This window comes from Adiantum capillus-veneris, chromosome 13, assembly GCF_014529385.1.
Source record: "Adiantum capillus-veneris isolate H3 chromosome 13, ASM1452938v2, whole genome shotgun sequence".
NCBI lineage: Eukaryota > Viridiplantae > Streptophyta > Polypodiopsida > Polypodiales > Pteridaceae > Adiantum > Adiantum capillus-veneris.
In genome coordinates, this window is record NC_140943.1 from 57,081,396 (window position 1) to 57,100,642 (window position 19,247).

At 43.8% G+C, this 19,247-nt stretch overlaps 1 protein-coding gene across 1 annotated transcript in view; it reads right to left on the reverse strand.

The window, feature by feature from the left end:
* Positions 1 to 19,247, reverse strand: part of LOC147444052 (SNARE-like superfamily protein) — a 45,200-nt gene that overhangs the window by 160 nt on the left and 25,793 nt on the right. The window contains exon 5 of the mRNA XM_086526791.1: positions 1 to 259. This exon is cut by the window's left edge and continues 160 nt beyond it. Coding sequence (XP_086382917.1) covers positions 122 to 259 — 138 coding nt within the window. The 3' untranslated portion in view covers positions 1 to 121. The remainder of the gene's footprint in view (positions 260 to 19,247) is intronic.

Consider the following 19,247-nt stretch of genomic DNA (forward strand, 5'->3'; position numbering starts at 1 on the left):
TAGCAAAAGATTTTCGCACGGTTTCTCCCATTTAAAAAGCTAGCTACAGTGGTTGAATATGCATCCTACCTCCACTTATTCAGGATTACGATGATATTCTTTATAACATTAGCTTGAGTCTTTATGTTGTTGGCACCCCAAAAGATTTGACAATTGCACCCACACGTTCTGCAAATGCCTTTGAGATGATTCGTTTTCCAGGCACATGGAAAGGATTTGAAGCTGCATCTACATAAGCTGCATGAAACCGCCGAAAAAACTGGATTGCAATTCAATTAGTACAATTAGTACCATTAATAAAAATTTCCACACATTAAAGATTTCTAGACAGCATGACCATGCATCGATCAGAACTTGGAAATCAACTGCCAGAGAGTCAATTTTGTGCTGGTTCACATTCAGCAGCAGCTTTCCTCTCTCTCTCTCTCTCTCTCTCTCTCTCTCTCTCTCTCTCTCTCTCTCTCTCTCTCTCTCTCTCTCTCTCTCTCTCTCTGTGCGCAATAAAAGTGGAGCTTTGACCCTTGGCATTACATAAAATCGACCATTGGTCTATATACAAGAAATCTGGGAAAAACTCTAAAAGATAAACAATGAGATCATCGGGAAAAATCCCAGAAGAAACCACAGGATACACTTGTTAAAGTTATAACATCTCAAGTGAGATCCCAATATTTATTTTGGCTTCAGGTATTTATTTTACTGTAGGGCAATTTAGAGAGGACCGTACTTAAGGACCCCCAGGCTAGTATATAAGAAACACCTAGCCCCCATTGTATAATCACTAATTCATTGTCCAGTTGGTTGGTTTAGCGCGCGCTCTCTCTTGGGATAGTTTCTTACGACGTTAAAACTCTCTTGGTCTTCTTCTCTCTCTCTCTCTCTCTCTCTCTCTCTCTCTCTCTCTCTCTCTCTCTCATTGCTCTATGCTTCCACATCGTGGACTTTGACATGGTATCAGTAAAGCTGGCTCGTAAATGTGGAGAGAACCAGCACCTTCAAGAAGAGGATTTTTTGTGGCTAGCGTTTTTTGGAGTTTGGTGGCGGCACCTATAAGGGTGCCGGGTGCCGCTTTGAAAGACAGCCAGATGCAAGCTCCATCAATACACTGTTCTCTGTGCGTTTCAAAATGCACGCAGGCAAGGCTCCTTTGCAGTTGGGTGGCGACGGCTAGCATTGCGGAGTTTTAAAACACATGTGCCCTTAGCTGCGCTCAACTCTCCCATCTCCCAGTGTTTTAAGATGCAAGAGACATGCTTGTTTTTCTTTTCTTTTTTCTTTTTTTTTCTAATGACATGGAGCTCCTCCCCCACAGTGTTTTGAAACGCTCCTCCCCCAAATCGCAACTACCAACATTGGCCTTGCGAAGAAGTTTTGAGACGCCCATGGTGCTGCGGCCGTGTGCCTATGAAGGACAATTTAGGCAATTTGTTTTGAAAAGCTTATTGAGTTGCGGCAAGTGCCACTTGATTAGTAATCTGGCGTCATAGCCATTGTGGTCGCCATCACGTGTGCCATGCCGATCTCCTCTATCAAATCTTTATCACTGTTATCTCTGTCAAGCTTGCCTTTGCCTTTGTCCTCTTGCGAGTTCCTGCTTTGCCCTTTGGCTTCACATTCTCGAGCCAAACAAAGCGTCTTTATCTCCCTTGAGGACTCCAACTGTGCCGAAACAACTAACTGAGGACTAGCGCTCTCATCCTTGTCAAGCTTCCCTTTGCCTTTGTCCTCTAGCGAACTTGTGCATTTGCGTTTGGCTTCACATTCCCGAGCCAAACAAATTAATGGTTTTCTTGAGAACTTCATCCGTCCATAAGCAGCTAACTAGGTGATGACCCATCCGCCGATTTGGTTTTGGTCACTGTCCAAGGACAAACCTCTTGAAGAGTGGGAGACAACATGGAAGAACAAGTTTGGGTAGCTTCAGCCAGAAAGAGGCTTGTGAGCAACAGAGAGGGGCAAAAGCTCCTCCCTACAAATGATTTGGACCCGTGTGTTGGACTTCAAGACTCAAGTTATCGGTGTTTGAACCCGTGGGTCGGAGTTCAAGGCACATGCATCTGGCAAACCAACGTGACGTATAAAAACACTATGGATGAGTGCACCAATCCATTGATATTGGCCACATTATCAACAGAATGTGTTTCAAAGTTCATTGTCCAGGAATGTTTGGACGTGATGTGTTCCAAGTTCACGAATGGGGATTTTTGGTCTACAACATTCTAAAAAGTTGATAGCATACCCAAGGTGTATCCAATATCCCGACGGGTGCTGGGGTGTCCATGGTAGCTTCTTCATCGACTTGGTCTTCCTACATATGTCCCCTATGAGCTACAGGTAGGGTGTTAAAAGGTATAGCATCTCAAGGGATGCGATCCCAATGTTTCTTTTGGCTTTAGGTAATTATTTTACTTATTTGTCAAAGTTTTGGGTAGGGGGGCTACTCAAGGTCCCCCAGGCTAGTATATAAGAAACCTAGCTCCCATTTACAATCACTAAATCATTGCCCAGTTGGTTGGTTCAACTTTCTCTCTCTCTCTCTCTCTCTCTCTCTCTCTCTCTCTCTCTCTCTCTCTCTCTCTCTCTCTCTCTCTCTCTCTCTCTCTCTGTGTGTGTGTGTGTGTGTGTGTGTGTGTGTGTGTGTGTGTGTGTGTGTGGAGGACATTGATGTTATCCACCATCCTCCGATGAAAGATGTCTTTGGGATACTGATGTATATGATGCCTACCTATACTACCACAGAGGCCCTTATATGTATCCCTCTCCTCCATGCCATAGGCTACTCTCCCCCCCCCCCCCCCCCCCCCCCCCCCCCCCCCCCCCCCCCCCCCCCCCCCCCCCCCCCCCCCCCCGCCAACCCCCATTTTAGTAAAATATACCTAGATGAATCCAAGATAAGCCCAGATTCACCCTTAAAGGAAAGTGCTTGCAAGGTATAGACCCATGGTAGTCGCCCACAAAACATCAGCTCCATTTTAGTTAGATGTTTAGTTGTTTTTCAGCTTTCACAGACATTGTATTAGATTCACCGAACATTTGAAACTTTTGATCTCATAGGTTAATTACTTATGATGAGTTCTTCCAGACCTTAGTTGGCGCTCTTGATGGTGAATGATCTATTATAGATGAAGTATTTCTTCAGCTTCATCTACCTCATGGGGATCTTTTAAAATTGGTTCTGTAGGAGGTTCACCAACAGAAGGATTTTCCAATTCTCTCGAAGATCCAATCTAAATGCTACATCATTTATTTGTTCTGTAATCTTAAATGGGCCATAATATCTACTAAAAAGTTTTACACTACTTTCCCTTTCTGATGGGCCTGCTTCGTAAGTCATGAATTATCAAACTTGAGAAGAACAAATTGTCATTCGGTTAGCTTGAGATCACGACGATGTTTATCTGCTGCTTTCCTATGCTTTTCTTGAGATCCAAGGATAGCGCACTTTACTACTTAAGTGTAAGCGGTATCTAGATCTCGAAGAAAGTCATCAACTTCGAATATCTTATCCTTGGTGAGAAGGATTGGGGGAAGATGTGGTTTTCCATAAACGCTTCACTCGAGTGTAAGCGGTATCTAGATCTCGAACAAATTCATAAGCTTTGAATATCTTATCCTTAGTGAGAAGGATTGGAGGAAGATGTGATTTGCCATAAATAACCTCAAAAGGTGCTTTTCCTGTATAGTTTTGATACATGTATACTTGTTATGGCATTGACTTGGGGACGTCGAGAAAGAGCATTTGCAACCACATTCTTACTTCTAGAAGTGTGCAGAATTTGGAAGTGAAAGATAGAAGAAAATTGGCCCATCGCATCTATTTCTCCAACATCTTGCGTTGGGATGGAAAGTATTGAAGACTTTGATGATCTGTCTGATCATAAAATTTGCTCCCAGAAGGTAGTGTTTCCAAATTGAGAGTGCATGAATGACTACCATGAGTTCTTTCTCATAGATCGAAGCATGAAGCTCCGCATCACGAAGCCGTCTATTTTCATAAGCTATTGTGCGGCCTTCTTGATTGAGAATCGAGCCAATGCAATCGCCTGAAGCATCACAGTGCACTTCGGATGGTTTTCGGAGATCACGTACAATAAGGCTGGGCCCATGGGTGAGAAGGTACTTAAGCTTTCAAAAGCTTCTTTCTGCTTAGCCCCCCCATACAAATTTTTTATTTTTTTTTGTGAGATCATGGAGAGGCACAGCGAAATGGCGTATACAGCGTCTGTAGTAGGAACACAGGCCAAGGAAACTTCGGACATCATGAACCGAAGCGGGTTGTGGCCAATCGGAAATAGCTTGAACCTTTGCTCGGTCGATGCGTACTTGATTATGGGAGACAATGTGTCCGAGATAGTGAATTTCTATCAAGAAAAAATCACTCTTCTTAGCATTAATTTAAAGTTTATGTTGTTGCAATTCTTCGAACACAGTCTCTAGATGTCGTTTGTGTTCCTCCTCTATATGAGAGAAGACTAGAATGTCATCAAAGAAGATTCCTGTGAATTGTTGATGAGGACAAAAAATTCAGTCCATCATTCAGTTGAAAGTTGTTAGAGCGTTAGTAAGGCCATTAGTAGAAACTTGTACAATCCGAAAGTTGTTCAAAATGCAATCTTATGTATGTCTTAGAAGCAATACAAATCTGTTGATAGGTGCTCTTGTGATTAATGCGGCTGAAAAAATTTGTGCCCCTTTGTAGCTTGTCAAAGATATCAATTCGGGGAATCGGAAATCTATTCTTAATGGTAATCTTATTAAGAGAACAATAATCGATGCACATTCGAAGCGTGTCGTCTTTCTTATGAACAAGCAAGACTTGGTGAACAGTAAGGGGAAGTGCTAGGTCGAACAAGACCATTCTCGAGAAGTTCATTTACTTGTTTAAGGGTTTCTTCTTGTTGTAAAAGACTAATTCGATAAGGTGGCTGATTTGGGGGTGAACTGTCCGAAATTAGATCGATACGATGATGTTCCGGTCTTTCAGGAGGTAAGTCATCTGGAAGAGTGTCAGTAAAACAATCTTTATACTGATTAAGAAAAGTTAGCAGATCCTTATCTAAATTCAACAAGACATTTTCAACACTCATCTCTCTATCTTTGACAAAAATCAAGTAGAAAGACACTTCTTTATTTCTCTTTTAACAGTGATGTGACTGACCATAGGAATAGGCCAATCACTAGCGCTTGCATCTACATCATACTGCTACCCTTTGAAGGTAAAGGTCGGTTTCTTATTTACATAATCTGGGAGAGGATGAATTTTGTAATGCCAAGGCATTCCCATAATAACATCGCAACCTTATTGTAAGGTGCAGCGGAATGAATGTTGTTTTTTCTCAAGATTAGTGATCTTTATTGCTCAAGGTTCCTTTTAGTTCTTAGGGAAGGAGAGAGCCTTCCGTCTATGGAGAGTGCTATGATCACGAACAAAGTGAGTGGATATTGTGCATGCAAGTGAATGAGACTGAGAGAAGGAGAAAGAAGAGATACGACACCCGAGAGTTTGTAAAACCCTCCTCCGAAGGCCCCACTCTCGTCGGCGAGAAGTGGTCTACTTTGATTGCACAAAGGTGTACAATGCGTATGCAATTGATTGATGCAATGGGACTATGCCGATGACGAAGACGGTGATGACGACGACGACTTAGGCTGAAATCTGTGATCTTCTATATGCTGAAATTCTTGGATTGTTTCGGGGCTGAAAATGGATTGTTTACTGCTGTCTTGAGGCTGAAAATAAATGGTCCTTGTCTAGGGTCATGCTGCAGATGAAAACGCTGATGTTGCTGACACCATAGGCTGCGTTTTAGGCTACTGCTGTGTGCTGAAATCGCTGGATCAGCAGGTTTCTTCAAGGTTGGAAAACGCTGGGATGGCAGCAAGCAAAAACGCTGATCTGCTATAGAGGCCTAGCGTTAGTGAAAACGCTGCAAGGCTTGGACAAAAACGCCAGCAAGGAAAAGGTGATGGCGATATCTACAAGAGGATGAAACGCCAGGGGATAAGATCTGATGGCGATGCTGGATCTAGGAAAAACGCCAAGGGGATGGGAGAGGTATGGCGAGGCTACGTGCTGGGGGGGGGGGGGGGGGGGGGGGGGTACTGTTGAGAAGTTGCCTGTTGAGCGGGAAGCTCCTGCTGCCACTTCTGCCAGAAAGTGCTAACTTGGGTTTGCTTATATATTAACTTAGCAAAATTGCCCTACCTACTTTTATTGGAAAGTCACTTAAAAAAAATAAGTGAAAATAACCAAAAATAGAAAAATAGGCTAAATGCACTAGAAAATTCCCCTAACTGATGCTAATGGATTCTGATGGGAATTCCCATGATCATGCTGTGTGCAACCGGAGGATATGCATCTATGCTAAGTGACTTGGCATGCACGGTCTACGAATAGACTCACAAAAGTACCAAATCACTGCTAATCTAAACTAACTTGACTAACGGGACTGAACCCTGTTGTGGTGTAGCTTGTCCATGACACATAGGGTTGGGATGTGTCACATGACATCCCCTCCTTTTCAAAGTGGGGTACTAGTATCGAACTGTATGGCGTCGAGGGAGATTGCCAACAGCATCCGGAATCCTGGAAGGGACTCTTTGCCGGCCCACTCTGATGTGTGGGTCGTGCGGTACTTGAACTTCATAAAGATCTGCAACGCTTGCTTCTTTGGGCCGCGCCGAAAACGACTCAAAGTCTTCTGTGGCTCCTTCGATGCTTCAACTTCGTCTAGAGTCCTGCTTCTTTCGTCTTCAAGAATCTCCATGGCTGAAAATTCCTGAAACCATCTCCAACACAAAACCATGAACATACCCATTCCATGTAAAGTGAAGGAAAAAAATATTGTCTTCTCTGAAGACTGTGTATGCAATGTAGATGAACATATAGACGGAGTGACAACCCGTTCATCAAACACATGCAAACAATGCACTCGAATCTTTTCTATTTGATCGAAATCAATCAACTGTGGCAAATCACAATGAAAATGCCCATGCTTGGTGCTCATACTTTCATGTGCTCTTTCAGAAACTGTCATGCCAAGGAAGAGACATGGAATGTGACTTCCTGACATACAAACTTTTCAGCTTTTCATGAACAATCTGCATACATTCATGCTCATCCATGAGAGAAACGTGCTCAACATACAATATGTCATGCATAGGAAAAGGGATCACATAACGATGGTGACTAAAATACAGGAAACCTTCACGAACGAAACAAGAGAAAAAGAGATTGAGAGAATCTACTTATCCCGAATCCTTTCAACCTTGTCCTGCATATTAGCAATGAGAGATGGAGAAGGAGCAATGTCCTCTCCATGAATGACAATAGGAGAATCACTGTCGACATTGAGAGTTATAGTGTTAGCCGTAAATTTCATGAGAGCGTCATTATCACGAAACCACTTAATGCCTAAAATCATATCACATCCTGAGAGAGGAGAAACAACAAATCTTCTAGTGAAGGCAGTTTGTTGAATTGCAAACAACACATCAAGGCACTCCTCCGTGATGAGAGCGTCCATACCGGGACGAAAGCCAGAGACCTGAATAGGAGATCTCGGACTGACTTCGAGGCGGGCTCTCTCAACAAGAGAGGAACTGATCACATCATGCATACTACCTGGGTCAAACAATATGACAAAACGGTGCCCCGACGTACGACCATAACATTTAATGAGAGAATCATCAATGGGAGGGTCCTGAGAAACTGTGGGCACAATCGTGTTATCATTCATTGCATTGACAGATATAGTGGGTGTTGTGGGTTCTTTAGATTCATTCGATTCAAGCTTTAGGACATGTTCGTTTTATGTGACCCTTAATGTGACAATGAAAACAACAACCTTCTTTAGAATACGTGCTTTGTTCTTCCGAAGTGATGTAACCTCCTACAATTCCTTGTGCTACCTTTTCATCTGGAGTAAGCTTAGGTTTAGCAGTTGTGTTAGCCTTACCCTTAGATTCATTGGAAGAATTCTTTGATGAGAGACTGTTGGAAGATTGGTTAGAAGAGTTATCATTCTTACCATTCTTACCGTTCTTCCCGTTCTGCGGGTTCTGAGAAGTCTACGAGGTACTTGTGGAAGTCTTGTTCTCCTTAGGCTTTCCCTTATTGTGCTTCATCTCCTGTGCGAGAGCAATCGCTACCGCCTTGTTGAGATCGATTGGATCGAATACCTCGACATCGTACTTGATATACTTGTCCAATCCAAAGAGAAAAGCCTCTTTGCACTCATCATCCGACATGCGTAATTGGGTACCTAGCTGCAAAACACGATTAGAAAAAGACATAACCGGCATACCATTTTGCTTGAGAGCGCGCCAATCGTCCTTCAATCGTGCAAAGTACTGAGGTGGCATAAACTGCGCCTTGAGCTTGTCTTGGAAATCAGCCCAACTAAAAGAGAGGGGCATGAAATCGTCGGCTGGCTCTAGGTGCGCAGCTAGCTGTGCCTCTTGCCATGCGTGGTACCAATTGATGGCATCACCGGCAAGGTACATAGCTGCCGTCAAAACTTTGCTATTTCCTGTCTTCTTAGTTATCGCAAAATAAGCATTAAATTGATCCAACCAAGAATGAATAACCGTAGCATCCATCTTACCGTCATACTTACTGAAAGTCAACTTTTCTGTAACTGGATGGTTGGGATCCGCGTCGTGGCTTGCGCCACTTGACGAACTTCCACGATCTTTGGGTGGTTCGGTCTTCGAGGCTAGGATGTGGGAAATAAATTCTTGATGACGAATCTCCCTTTGAGCCTCTCGTTCATCGCGCTCGCGTTCGAAAGCAAGTCGATTTTCTTCTTGTTTTGCGGCAAGAGCAATGCGCTCACGTTCCTGAGTAAGGCGCTCACGGTCCTGAGCAAGGCGATTTTCTTCTTGTTTTGCGGCTAGTGTGGCGTTTCTTTCATCGCGCTCGCGGTCCTTGGCTTCTTGTGCACGGTCCTTTGCTGCTTGTTCTTCTGCTTTGCTTGTGAGTTGTACCAATGCAACTCAATTCGTTTCTTGTTGTTGTGCCATCATGTCCAACATCGACTTGACCATCATCTCCATAGGAGTGAGGACAACTCGTGGCGTAGATGGCGAAGGGGGAGGGTTGAAAAAATCTCCTGGTGGGGAGAATCCTTCGTCGCCTCTCTCATGCTCATCACCTGAATGCGAAGTATCCATGCCACTTCGGGTGACGACCATGCACTAGGATCTTTGGTTCTTAAGTTCACGAGGAACTTGGTTCTTGAGGATCTTGAGGTTCTTGAGTATCTTGGGGTTCTTGAGGTTCTTGAGTCGAGGGTCTTGGGTTCTTGGGGTTCTTGAGGTTTCCTTTGGCTTGCAAATCGCGTTGGAGAAAGATCTTCTCTTCACCCGAGTTCTACCCTTTTCTGCGGGCGCACCCCTTGGCGGCCTTGCGCTCACACCAAGGTTGCTTTTTCCCACCTCACGTCGATTGGCCGGCCGCTAAGTGCACGGTCCGCTCTCAATCAGTGAAAAGAGACACAAGGGGAGGCTAGACAAGCCCTTCTTTCTTGGGATTCCTGTCACTCTTCAACAAAACACGATTAGGAATCGCCACTCCCAAGTAAACTTGGGTTCGTGCAATCGCAACAAGCAAAAAAAAATTCTTGTGGTTCTTTCCTTGAGTAATGCAGAACACTTCCAAAGCTCTGATACCAATGTGAGGTGCAGCGGAATGAATGTTGTTTTTTCTCAAGATTAGTGATCTTTATTGCTCAAGGTTCCTTTTAGTTCTTAGGGAAGGAGAGAGCCTTCCGTCTATGGAGAGTGCTATGATCACGAACAAAGTGAGTGGATATTGTGCGTGCAAGTGAATGAGACTGAGAGAAGGAGAGAGAAGAGATACGACACCCGAGAGTTTGTAAAACCCTCTCCGAAGGCCCCACTCTCGTCGGCAAGAGTGGTCTACTTTGATTGCACAAAGGTGTACAATGCGTATGCAATTGACTGATGCAATGGGACTATGCCGATGACGAAGACGGTGATGACGACGACGACTTAGGCTGAAATCTGTGATCTTCTATATGCTGAAATTCTTGGACTGTTTCAGGGCTGAAAATGGACTGTTTACTGCTGTCTTGAGGCTGAAAATAAATGGTCCTTGTCTCGGCCCTCGGGTCATGCTGCAAATGAAAACGCTGATGTTGCTGACACCATAGGCTGCGTTTTAGGCTACTTCTGTGTGCTGAAATCGCTGGATCAGCAGGTTTCTTCAAGGTTGGAAAACGCTGGGATGGCAGCAAGCAAAAACGCTGATCTGCTATAGAGGCCTAGTGTTAGTGAAAACGCTGCAAGGCTTGGACAAAAACGCCAGCAAGGAAAAGGTGATGGCGATATCTGCAAGAGGATGAAACGCCAGGGGATAAGATCTGATGGCGATGCTGGATCTAGGAAAAACGCCAAGGGGATGGGAGAGGTATGGGGAGGCTACGTGTTGAGGGGAGGGGGGTACTGCTGAGAATTTGCCTGTTGAGCGAGAAGCTCCTACTACCTCTTCTGCCGGAAAGTGCTAACTTGGGTTTGCTTATATATTAACTTAGCAAAATTGCCCTACCTACTTTTGTTGGAAAGTCACTTAAAAATAATAAGTGAAAATAACCAAAAATAGGAAAATAGGCTAAATGCACTGGAAAATTCCCCTAACTGATGCTAATGATTTCTGATGGGAATTACGATGATCATGTTGTGTGCAACCGGAGGATATGCATCTATGCTAAGTGACTGGGCATGCACGGTCTACGAATAGACTCACAAAAGTGCCAGATCACTGCTAATCTAAACTGACTTGACTGACGGGACTGAACGCAGCTGTGGTGTAGCTTGTCCATGGACACATAGGGTTGGGATGCGTCACGTGACACTTGTATTGGAGCAACTACGAAAGATCTACTTTCCAATCTTTAAATTCAAATGTCCTTGCACAGAGTGGAGTGCGTAGTCAACCCTTCAAAGGCTGATCCTGTTGGCTTGTACGTCAGGTAGGAGAATATTTCTTAAGCTGTGGGAAAACTGGTTTCCTGTGGCCTTTCTCACTACAATAGAAACATTTTCCCTCTTCCATGTACGCCTTCAAGTGAGAGAAAGTGAGGAATTTGCTTTCCTTTGCTCCCTCTAGCTTCTTTTCTGGGCCTTTGGGCTAATATGAAGGCCACTTTCGAGTGGAGGTTTCTGCCTCGGTAGTGAGGGCTTTTTGCTTTGCATGGAAGGTACTAAACTCTTGCTTTCGAGGAGTTCCTTTTGAAATGCAAGTTTCCGGCTATGAGGGCGGACTACATCATAATTTGAAGAATGTTTTGCAGTTATAGTTTCATACTTTTTTGAAGCACTAGCTGGAGTCCCGCTTCAAACTTGCGCACCTTCTCTTCATCAGAAACTTTCATGAATGGAGGAGGACTGCCCAAAATTTGTCGACATAGTCAGACACAGCTTCATGCTCTCTTTGGAAGAGCCAATCCCATTCTTTCTTCACATCATCGGCAAAGTCGAGAGAAAGGAATTGAGCATAAAACTCCTTTTTGAACTCCTCCCAGTCTCTAAGTTTGTGTTTTTCCAAAATAGTTTTGAGCGCTCTGAGAAATTACCTTCGACAAAGGCCACCTCGAACTGTCGAATAAAAGCAAGAGCCTTTGTATCGATCCTCTTTGTTAGGGAATAAAGGCCTAAGTGCCTTGTACTTATTAACTTATAAGTTAAAAGACTTATAAGTGAGGGGGCCCAAGTGTGAATGGCCCCCTAGTCACTTACTCATATACTCAAAGGTCAAGCCCAAAATAAAACAATCGTGACTTTTCCCAAAAACTTCTACGAGCTCTCTCTCTCTCACGTATCTTTCTCTGTGTATGCTTCTTCGCGCCACTCTCCTCTTCTCCTTCACTCTCATTGCATAGAGTAGCAAGTGGGCTCTCTCTCCTGCTCCCCCACACATGGTATCAGAGCTTTAGGGTTTCCAAGAGAGCCATTTTCGCAACACAGATCAGAATTCTGTTCTTGCTCGCTGCGGGAAGGATATTCAACCGTTTTCGATCAACTCTGTCGCGCAGGGATCCTCTCACCGTGTAGAATCGACCTCCGGTGACAGTTTCCCCAAAATTAGGGTTTTAAAAACTGGCGAACAGCAGCCTATTTCTGCTGAAATTGACCAATTTCGGGGTCAATTTGATGCAATTTCATTAGGGCAAGTCTCACAAGTCAATCTTACAGGTGTTTCCACCAACGAGGTTCTGAAAATTCAGCAAAACAGGTGTTTACAGGTCTGATTTTTGCCCTAAAACAGGGAATTTCAGCAAGCAAATGATGTATACACCTTGTGGAAACCTTTGGTAAGGGTTTGGCAGTGAATGTACGCCGTTTTGGGGTGATTTCGCGTGAAATTTGCTCGCTGTTTTTCTGTAACAGCAAGCTGTTTTTTGCCCGATTGCGCACATTTGGGCGTGTTTAGGTCAGCAAAACAGGGTTTCAGTGTTTGCAATCACTCAGAATGGCTTCTAGCAGTGAAAGTGGCAATTTGTTGCACATTCGCAAGCTTGAAGGGGCCCATAACTTTGCTATATGGAAGAAGCAATGTTATAATGTGATGTTGCAAAAGAAACAGGCGAAACCTATTAAGTTACAGGGTGTGAAACCGGATGATATGGAGGTTGAAGAATGGGAAGAAGTGGACGAGTTGGCTCGCTCCACGATCATGCTTTCGGTGTCTGACAATTTACTCTTCAATGTAGAGAATGAGCAGACAGCATGGGGCATGTGGAAGCGTTTAGACGAGTTGTATGCACAGCAGAGTGCTGCCAGTAAAGTGTATTGGCTTAAGAAGCTTATGGATCTCCGCATGAAGGAGGGCACGCACATGTCAGTGCACCTCAATGAATTCAATTCTATTTTCAGCCAACTGACAGAGCTGAAATTCACGATTGATGAGGAGTTCAAAGCTACTTTTCTGCTATGCACATTGCCCGAGAGTTGGGATGTATTCCGGACAGCTCTTAGTAACTCAAGTGCGTCACTTAAGTATGCAGATATAGAGAGTTCTCTCTTGATGGAAGAGATGAACAGGAAGAACACCACAGGTGGGTCTTCTAATGCATTGCACTTGAGAGGCAGGTCTCAACAGAGGGAGAAATCTGACAGTAAGGACAGGGCACGCAGCAAATCTCGTAGGAAAGATGTTGTGTGTCATCATTGTGGAAAGAAAGGGCATTATAAACGGGAATGCTATGAGTGGAAGAAAGAGAAGAACAAGGGTGCTGAAACTGATGCAAAGGACAAGGGAAATGCCAAGAAGAGCACTGTGTTGATTGAGGAAATCAATGTTGCTAGTAGTTGTGACAGTGACAACAGCACTGATGTACTCAATGCCTCTTCTGTGGATGCACATACCCTTGCTATGGGTTCTCATGTGGACATGCATACTTGGATTCTTGATTCAGGTGCCTCCTTTCATGTAACACCTCATAGGGATTGGTTTACACAGTACTCAGGTGAGGTGTAGGGCACTGTTTATTTGGGAGATAACTATGCATGTGACATTGCAGGTATTGGCAGTGTCCAGTTTTCCTTTGCTGATGGTATGACTTTTGTTTTGCACAAAGTGCGCCATGTGCCACAACTCAAGAAGAGTTTGATTAGTACAGGGCAGCTAGATGATGCAGGCTATCACACCACTTTTGGTGATAGCAAGTGGAAAATTTGTAAAGGGGCCCGGATTGTAGCCAAGGGTTGTAAATCGGACACTTTGTATCCTTTGCATGTATCTAGTGTGCGTGACCATGTTGTCGCCGTAACCGAGCAGCCAAGTGTTTCTTTGTGGCATGGCCGGTTGGGACACATGAGTAAAAGAGGAATGGAAACTCTGTCTCGTTGTGGTTATTTGCCATGTTTGAGGTATGCTGATTTTTCTCATTGTGAGCACTGTATTTACGGTAAGCACAGTCAAACACCGCACAAAAGGTCTCTTTCTTTGAAGTCTGATAGGTTAGACTTAGTGCATTCCGATGTATGTGAAATGCCACAGTTGTCCTTAGGGGGAAAGAAATATTTTGTCTCGTTTATCGATGATACTACACGTAAGGTGTGGGTGTATCCAATACGTGCTAAAAGCGATGTTTTAGATACTTTCAAGAAGTTTCTTGCGTTTGTTGAGAATCAAACTGACAAGAAGCTTAGGTCTTTGCGCTCAGACAATGGGGGGGAGTATGTATCAAAAGCATTTATTGACTTTTGTGCTACTAAAGGTATTAAAAGAGAGCTCACGGCTCCTTTTAATCCCTCTCAGAATGGAGTTGCAGAGAGGTTGAACCGAACTATCCAAGAGAAAGTTCGGAGTATGTTGTCACATGCTGCATTACCTCATGGTTTTTGGGCAGAAGTTGTGCAAACAGCTATTCACTTGATTAATCGCTCACCTAGCAAGGCTTTGGGTGGAAAGGTGCCTGAGGAGGTGTGGTCTGACAAGCCACCCTTATGCACATTTAAGAGTGTTTGGTTGTGAGGCCTATGTTCACATCCGGAGTGAATTGCGCACCAAACTAGAACCAAAGTCTCATAAATGCATTTTCCTAGGATATGGTGAGGATGGTGAAATGGGGTATAGATTATGGGATCCCGCATTACGGAAAATCATACGCAGCAATGATGTCATCTTCAATGAGAATTGCATGCACAAACAGCCCACAAAGGTCGAGGAAGTGCGCCGGGTTGTTTTTCGTGAAGATGTTACATATGGACAGCCAAGAAGGCCCAATGTTCAGCAGCCTTTACATGCTGAAAATGGTGCTGAAAATCAGCCATTAGCTGCTGAAAATCAGCCCCAACAAGTTGCCATTGATGCACCATAGGTAGGGGAACAGGTTGATGCTCCTAGACCGCCCGTTGTTGCGATGCAACCGGCTGAACAGCCTGCTGTTTTTGATGGTTTACAGGCTGAAAATCCACCTGTTATGGATCATTGGGTGCGTAGGTCTACTCGGGTGACAAGGCCCCCCGATAGATATGAATCGTCTTTGGACTATGTCATGCTTATTGATTGTGGTGAGCCGTCTTGCTATAAAGAGGCTATGCAACGGGAAGACAGTAAGAAATGGTTCAAAGCAATGGTTTCGGAAATGCAGTCTTTGGAGAAAAACCATACATGGGACTTGGTTGATTTGCCTAAAGGGCATAAGGCTCTGCCATGTAAATGGGTTTACAAGACCAAGGTCACATCTAATGCTTCTTCTAAGTACAAGGCACGTTTGGTTGCTAAAGGGTACAAGCAAAAGCATGGTGTGGATTTTGATGAGATTTTTTCTCCTGTTGTAAAGCTTGCCACATTACGTCTTGTTTTAGGCCTGGTTGCTTCTGAAGATATGGAGTTAAAGCAAATGGATGTCAAAACAGCGTTTTTGCATGGCGATTTGCTTGAGATGATCTATATGATGCAGCCAGAAGGTTTTGTGTCAAAGGGGCAAGAGAAGAAAGTATGTAGACTCTTGAAGAGCTTGTATGGTTTGAAACAGTCTCCCCGTGCATGGTATCACAAGTTTGATACATTCATGAGGTCTCAAGGATACAAAAGAAGTAATTCTGATCACTGTTTGTATATCAAAACGGCAAGTGATGGATCTCTTCTATTGCTGATTTTGTATGTTGATGACATGCTTATTGCGGGTAAAAATGTCACGGAGTTGGATGCATTACAGCAAAGCTTAAAGAATCGCTTTGACATGAAGGATCTTGGTGAAGCTAATCATATTTTGGACATGCGTATCTCTCGAGATAGACCCAACAGGCGTCTGTATCTATCTCAACGAGATTATGTTAATAAGGTGCTACATCGTTTTCATATGGATGGGGGAAAGGCACTTGGTACTCCGCTGCCTCCATATGTAAAACTGACTGCACATGACTGCCCAAACACAGATGATATGCGGGCTGAAATGGCCAAGATTCCTTATGCATCAGCTGTTGGCAGTTTGATGTATGCTATGGTTGCTACACGTCCGGACATTGCATTTGCAGTGGGAGTGGTAAGCAGGTACATGAGCAATCCTGGCAAAAAGCATTGGGAAGCAGTGAAGTGTATCTTGAGATACTTGAAAGGCACTAAAGACTTGTGCATTTGTTTTGGGAAGAGTGAGACATCTGTGCATGGCTTTACAGATGCAGATTTTGCTGGACATCCAGATTACAGGAAGTCTACCTATGGATATGTGTTTACATTCACAGGAGATGCAGTTTCTTGGATTTCTAGACTGCAAAAATGTGTTGCTTTGTCTACCACTGAGGCTGAGTATGTGGCTGCCACTGAGGCATGCAAAGAAGCTTTGTGGCTCATGCGTTTGGTAGAAGAGCTTGGCATTAAGTCACCGGTTCCTGTGCTACACTGTGATAGTCATAGTGCTATTATGCTTGCAAGGAATCCTGTTTTTCATGCCAAGACAAAGCACATAGAGGTGAAGTATCATTTTATCAGGAGTGTGCTTGATGACAAGAGCATTACACTTGTCAAGGTGCACACAGATGACAATCCTGCAGATCTTTTGACCAAGAGTCTTCCAGCAGAGCGGTTTGCATATTGCCGTCAGATGATGGGTGTTGGATGAGTAAGTGCATGATCAACTGATGTATCATAGTTAGCTGATTCTTTGATCTCCCAAGGTACATTGCCTTTAGGTGGGAGGTTGTTAGGGAATAAAGGCCTAAGTGCCTTGTACTTATTAACTTATAAGTTAAAAGACTTATAAGTGAGGGGGCCCAAGTGTGAATGGCCCCCTAGTCACTTACTCATATACTCAAAGGTGCACACAGATGACAATCCTGCAGATCTTTTGACCAAGAGTCTTCCAGCAGAGCGGTTTGCATATTGCAGTCAGATGATGGGTGTTGGATGAGTAAGTGCATGATCAGCTGATGTATCATAGTTAGCTGATTCAAGCCCAAAATAAAACAATCGTGACTTTTCCCAAAAACTTCTACGAGCTCTCTCTCTCTCACGTATCTTTCTCTGCGTATGCTTCTTCTGCGCCACTCTCCTCTTCTCCTTCACTCTCATTGCATAGAGTAGCAAGTGGGCTCTCTCTCCTGCTCCCCCACACTCTTTCCATTATAACATTCGAATTTAACATCTTTATCTCCAGCTTTGAACGTCGTCTTCTTCTTGTGGTGTCGGGATTGGTTCTTGGAGATGGCTTTGGAATCCTTGTCCACCGGAATTCTGTGTCTTGCTTTTCTGCTTTTGGTGGTTGATCTACAGCCTCGTTTGGGGGAAGCTCAAGTTCTTCTTAAGGATTAATATTCTCTAGGTTCTTCATGAAAGAGTAATTTGGCGAGTAAGTCAGCAAAGGGATTTCTTCTTCTTCTTCTTCATGTTGTAGGGAGGTTCCTAGTGCAAGGTTCCTCTGAGGCCGTGTTGGGGCCCTAGTCTGAGGTATTCCCAGAGTTGATACTAGGACGTTGTGAGATGGCTCTTCCACCATCTTTCCTTTCCCTTTTTCAAGGGTCTTAAGCACTTTTTGAACTTCTGGCTGAGCAAGAGCAGCTTGCAATTCTGCTATTTGTTGCTTAAGTAGCTCAAGTGCTATGGCGAGTTTTTTTTTCTACCAAGGACTGCCCCTCCTTAAGAAAGAAAACGAGAGGACCTTGCTCTAATACCACTGTCACAGCGTGAACTTATAACTCTAAAATTAATCTAACTTTGTTGTGTGAGATTCCACGCAAAAAAAAAGAAAATATGCCGCAGAAGATGGGCGGGTCCCCTCCCTTGAAGGAGCTTTTCTTATACTTTTGAACAATTACAAGCACATAAATCCAAAACAGCATACGTTGTTTGTATCCCAAATACTATTTTGATGCATAAGAATGCATGAAATTCATAAGCCTATTGGCTGAAATTTTTCATACCTGTAGCCCAGAACGGCTAAGTCTACTTCGTACTTAGAATTTCTACATGGGAGCGACACGAGTTCCCCTTGGCTAAATTCTACTTCTGGAACGCGTCAGAGTGCTTAAATTTTCATGGCATTCAGGGACAGAGAAGCGGCTCGTAAAATCTCCCATGCTACCTTCTTTCTAAATTTTTTTACACCAGTTGTTGATTTTAAGCCTTATTTTAATTTGACCTTGTTCATACTAACCCGGCCACTCAGTATTTTAAAAGTTTTAAACCTTAGACTTAAAAACGAGCATTTGAACTTGGGTTTGTGGCAATCTGGAGCATTAATAACTCGTCCGATTTCGTAACTACTCCAACTCAATATGTCGGCTCCCGCCAGATTGTATTTCCACTATGTCCGGCCTGCCAATTCATGGGCGGCCAGCGCAAAAACTATTAAATTATAGTTTTTCTGAGCAAATTGGGGACACCAACTTATTCATGCGCTTGTTATGAACTATTTTTCACTGCATCCGGCAATTGTTCTACTTATCATACTATCCGGACACGGATAAATTTCCAGATAGCACATTGCACCGGAACATTTACCCGTTCATAATTGGTACCAATAAATTCATAAATTCAATCTCTGTGCACAAAAATCACTTTCATTTATTTGTAGCCAAAGCTAAAAATACAACAGAGCACGACCTGTAAGTAAGTTTCCATATTGTTTGAACAAGGCTGATGAAGAGCAGCTAGAGTGCCAACTAGGTGAGTTGTTGAATAGGGGTTTTATGGGTTCCAGTGCAAGTCATTTTGTTGCTCCAACTCTTTTTGTTTGTAAGAAAGATGGCTCATCATATTACGTGTGGATTACAGGGCCCTCAATAAGATGACGGTTTCCGATGCCTCGCATCGAGTATATTTTTGAGCGTCTCAATGGGGCTATAGTGTTTTCGAAGATCGACTTGAAGAGTGGCTACCGCCGGGTAAGAATCGCTAAGCGAGACATCTATAAGGTCGCCTTTAGGACCGACCGCAGGCATTACGAGTTCATTGTTATGCCATTTGGTTTCACGGGTGCACTGGGTATTTTCAATCGTATGATGATGCATATCTTCATTGATTTGGTCGCAAAGAAGTCCGAATTTCTTTTTACTATTGTGTGCTATTTGGGCTACATCATCTCTCCCGACAACATTCGGCTTGATCCCGCCAGGGGTGAACCTTCAACAAGCGTTCCGGACAAGCAAGCAACCGGAGATAATTGGTATAACTGACGTTATGGAGCCGGAACACATCCTCTTTCATCGATTCAAGCATGGAACAAAGAAGCAAGCAAGGCAATACTTCTTGAAGTTCAAGGATTGAGGGAAGCATGAAG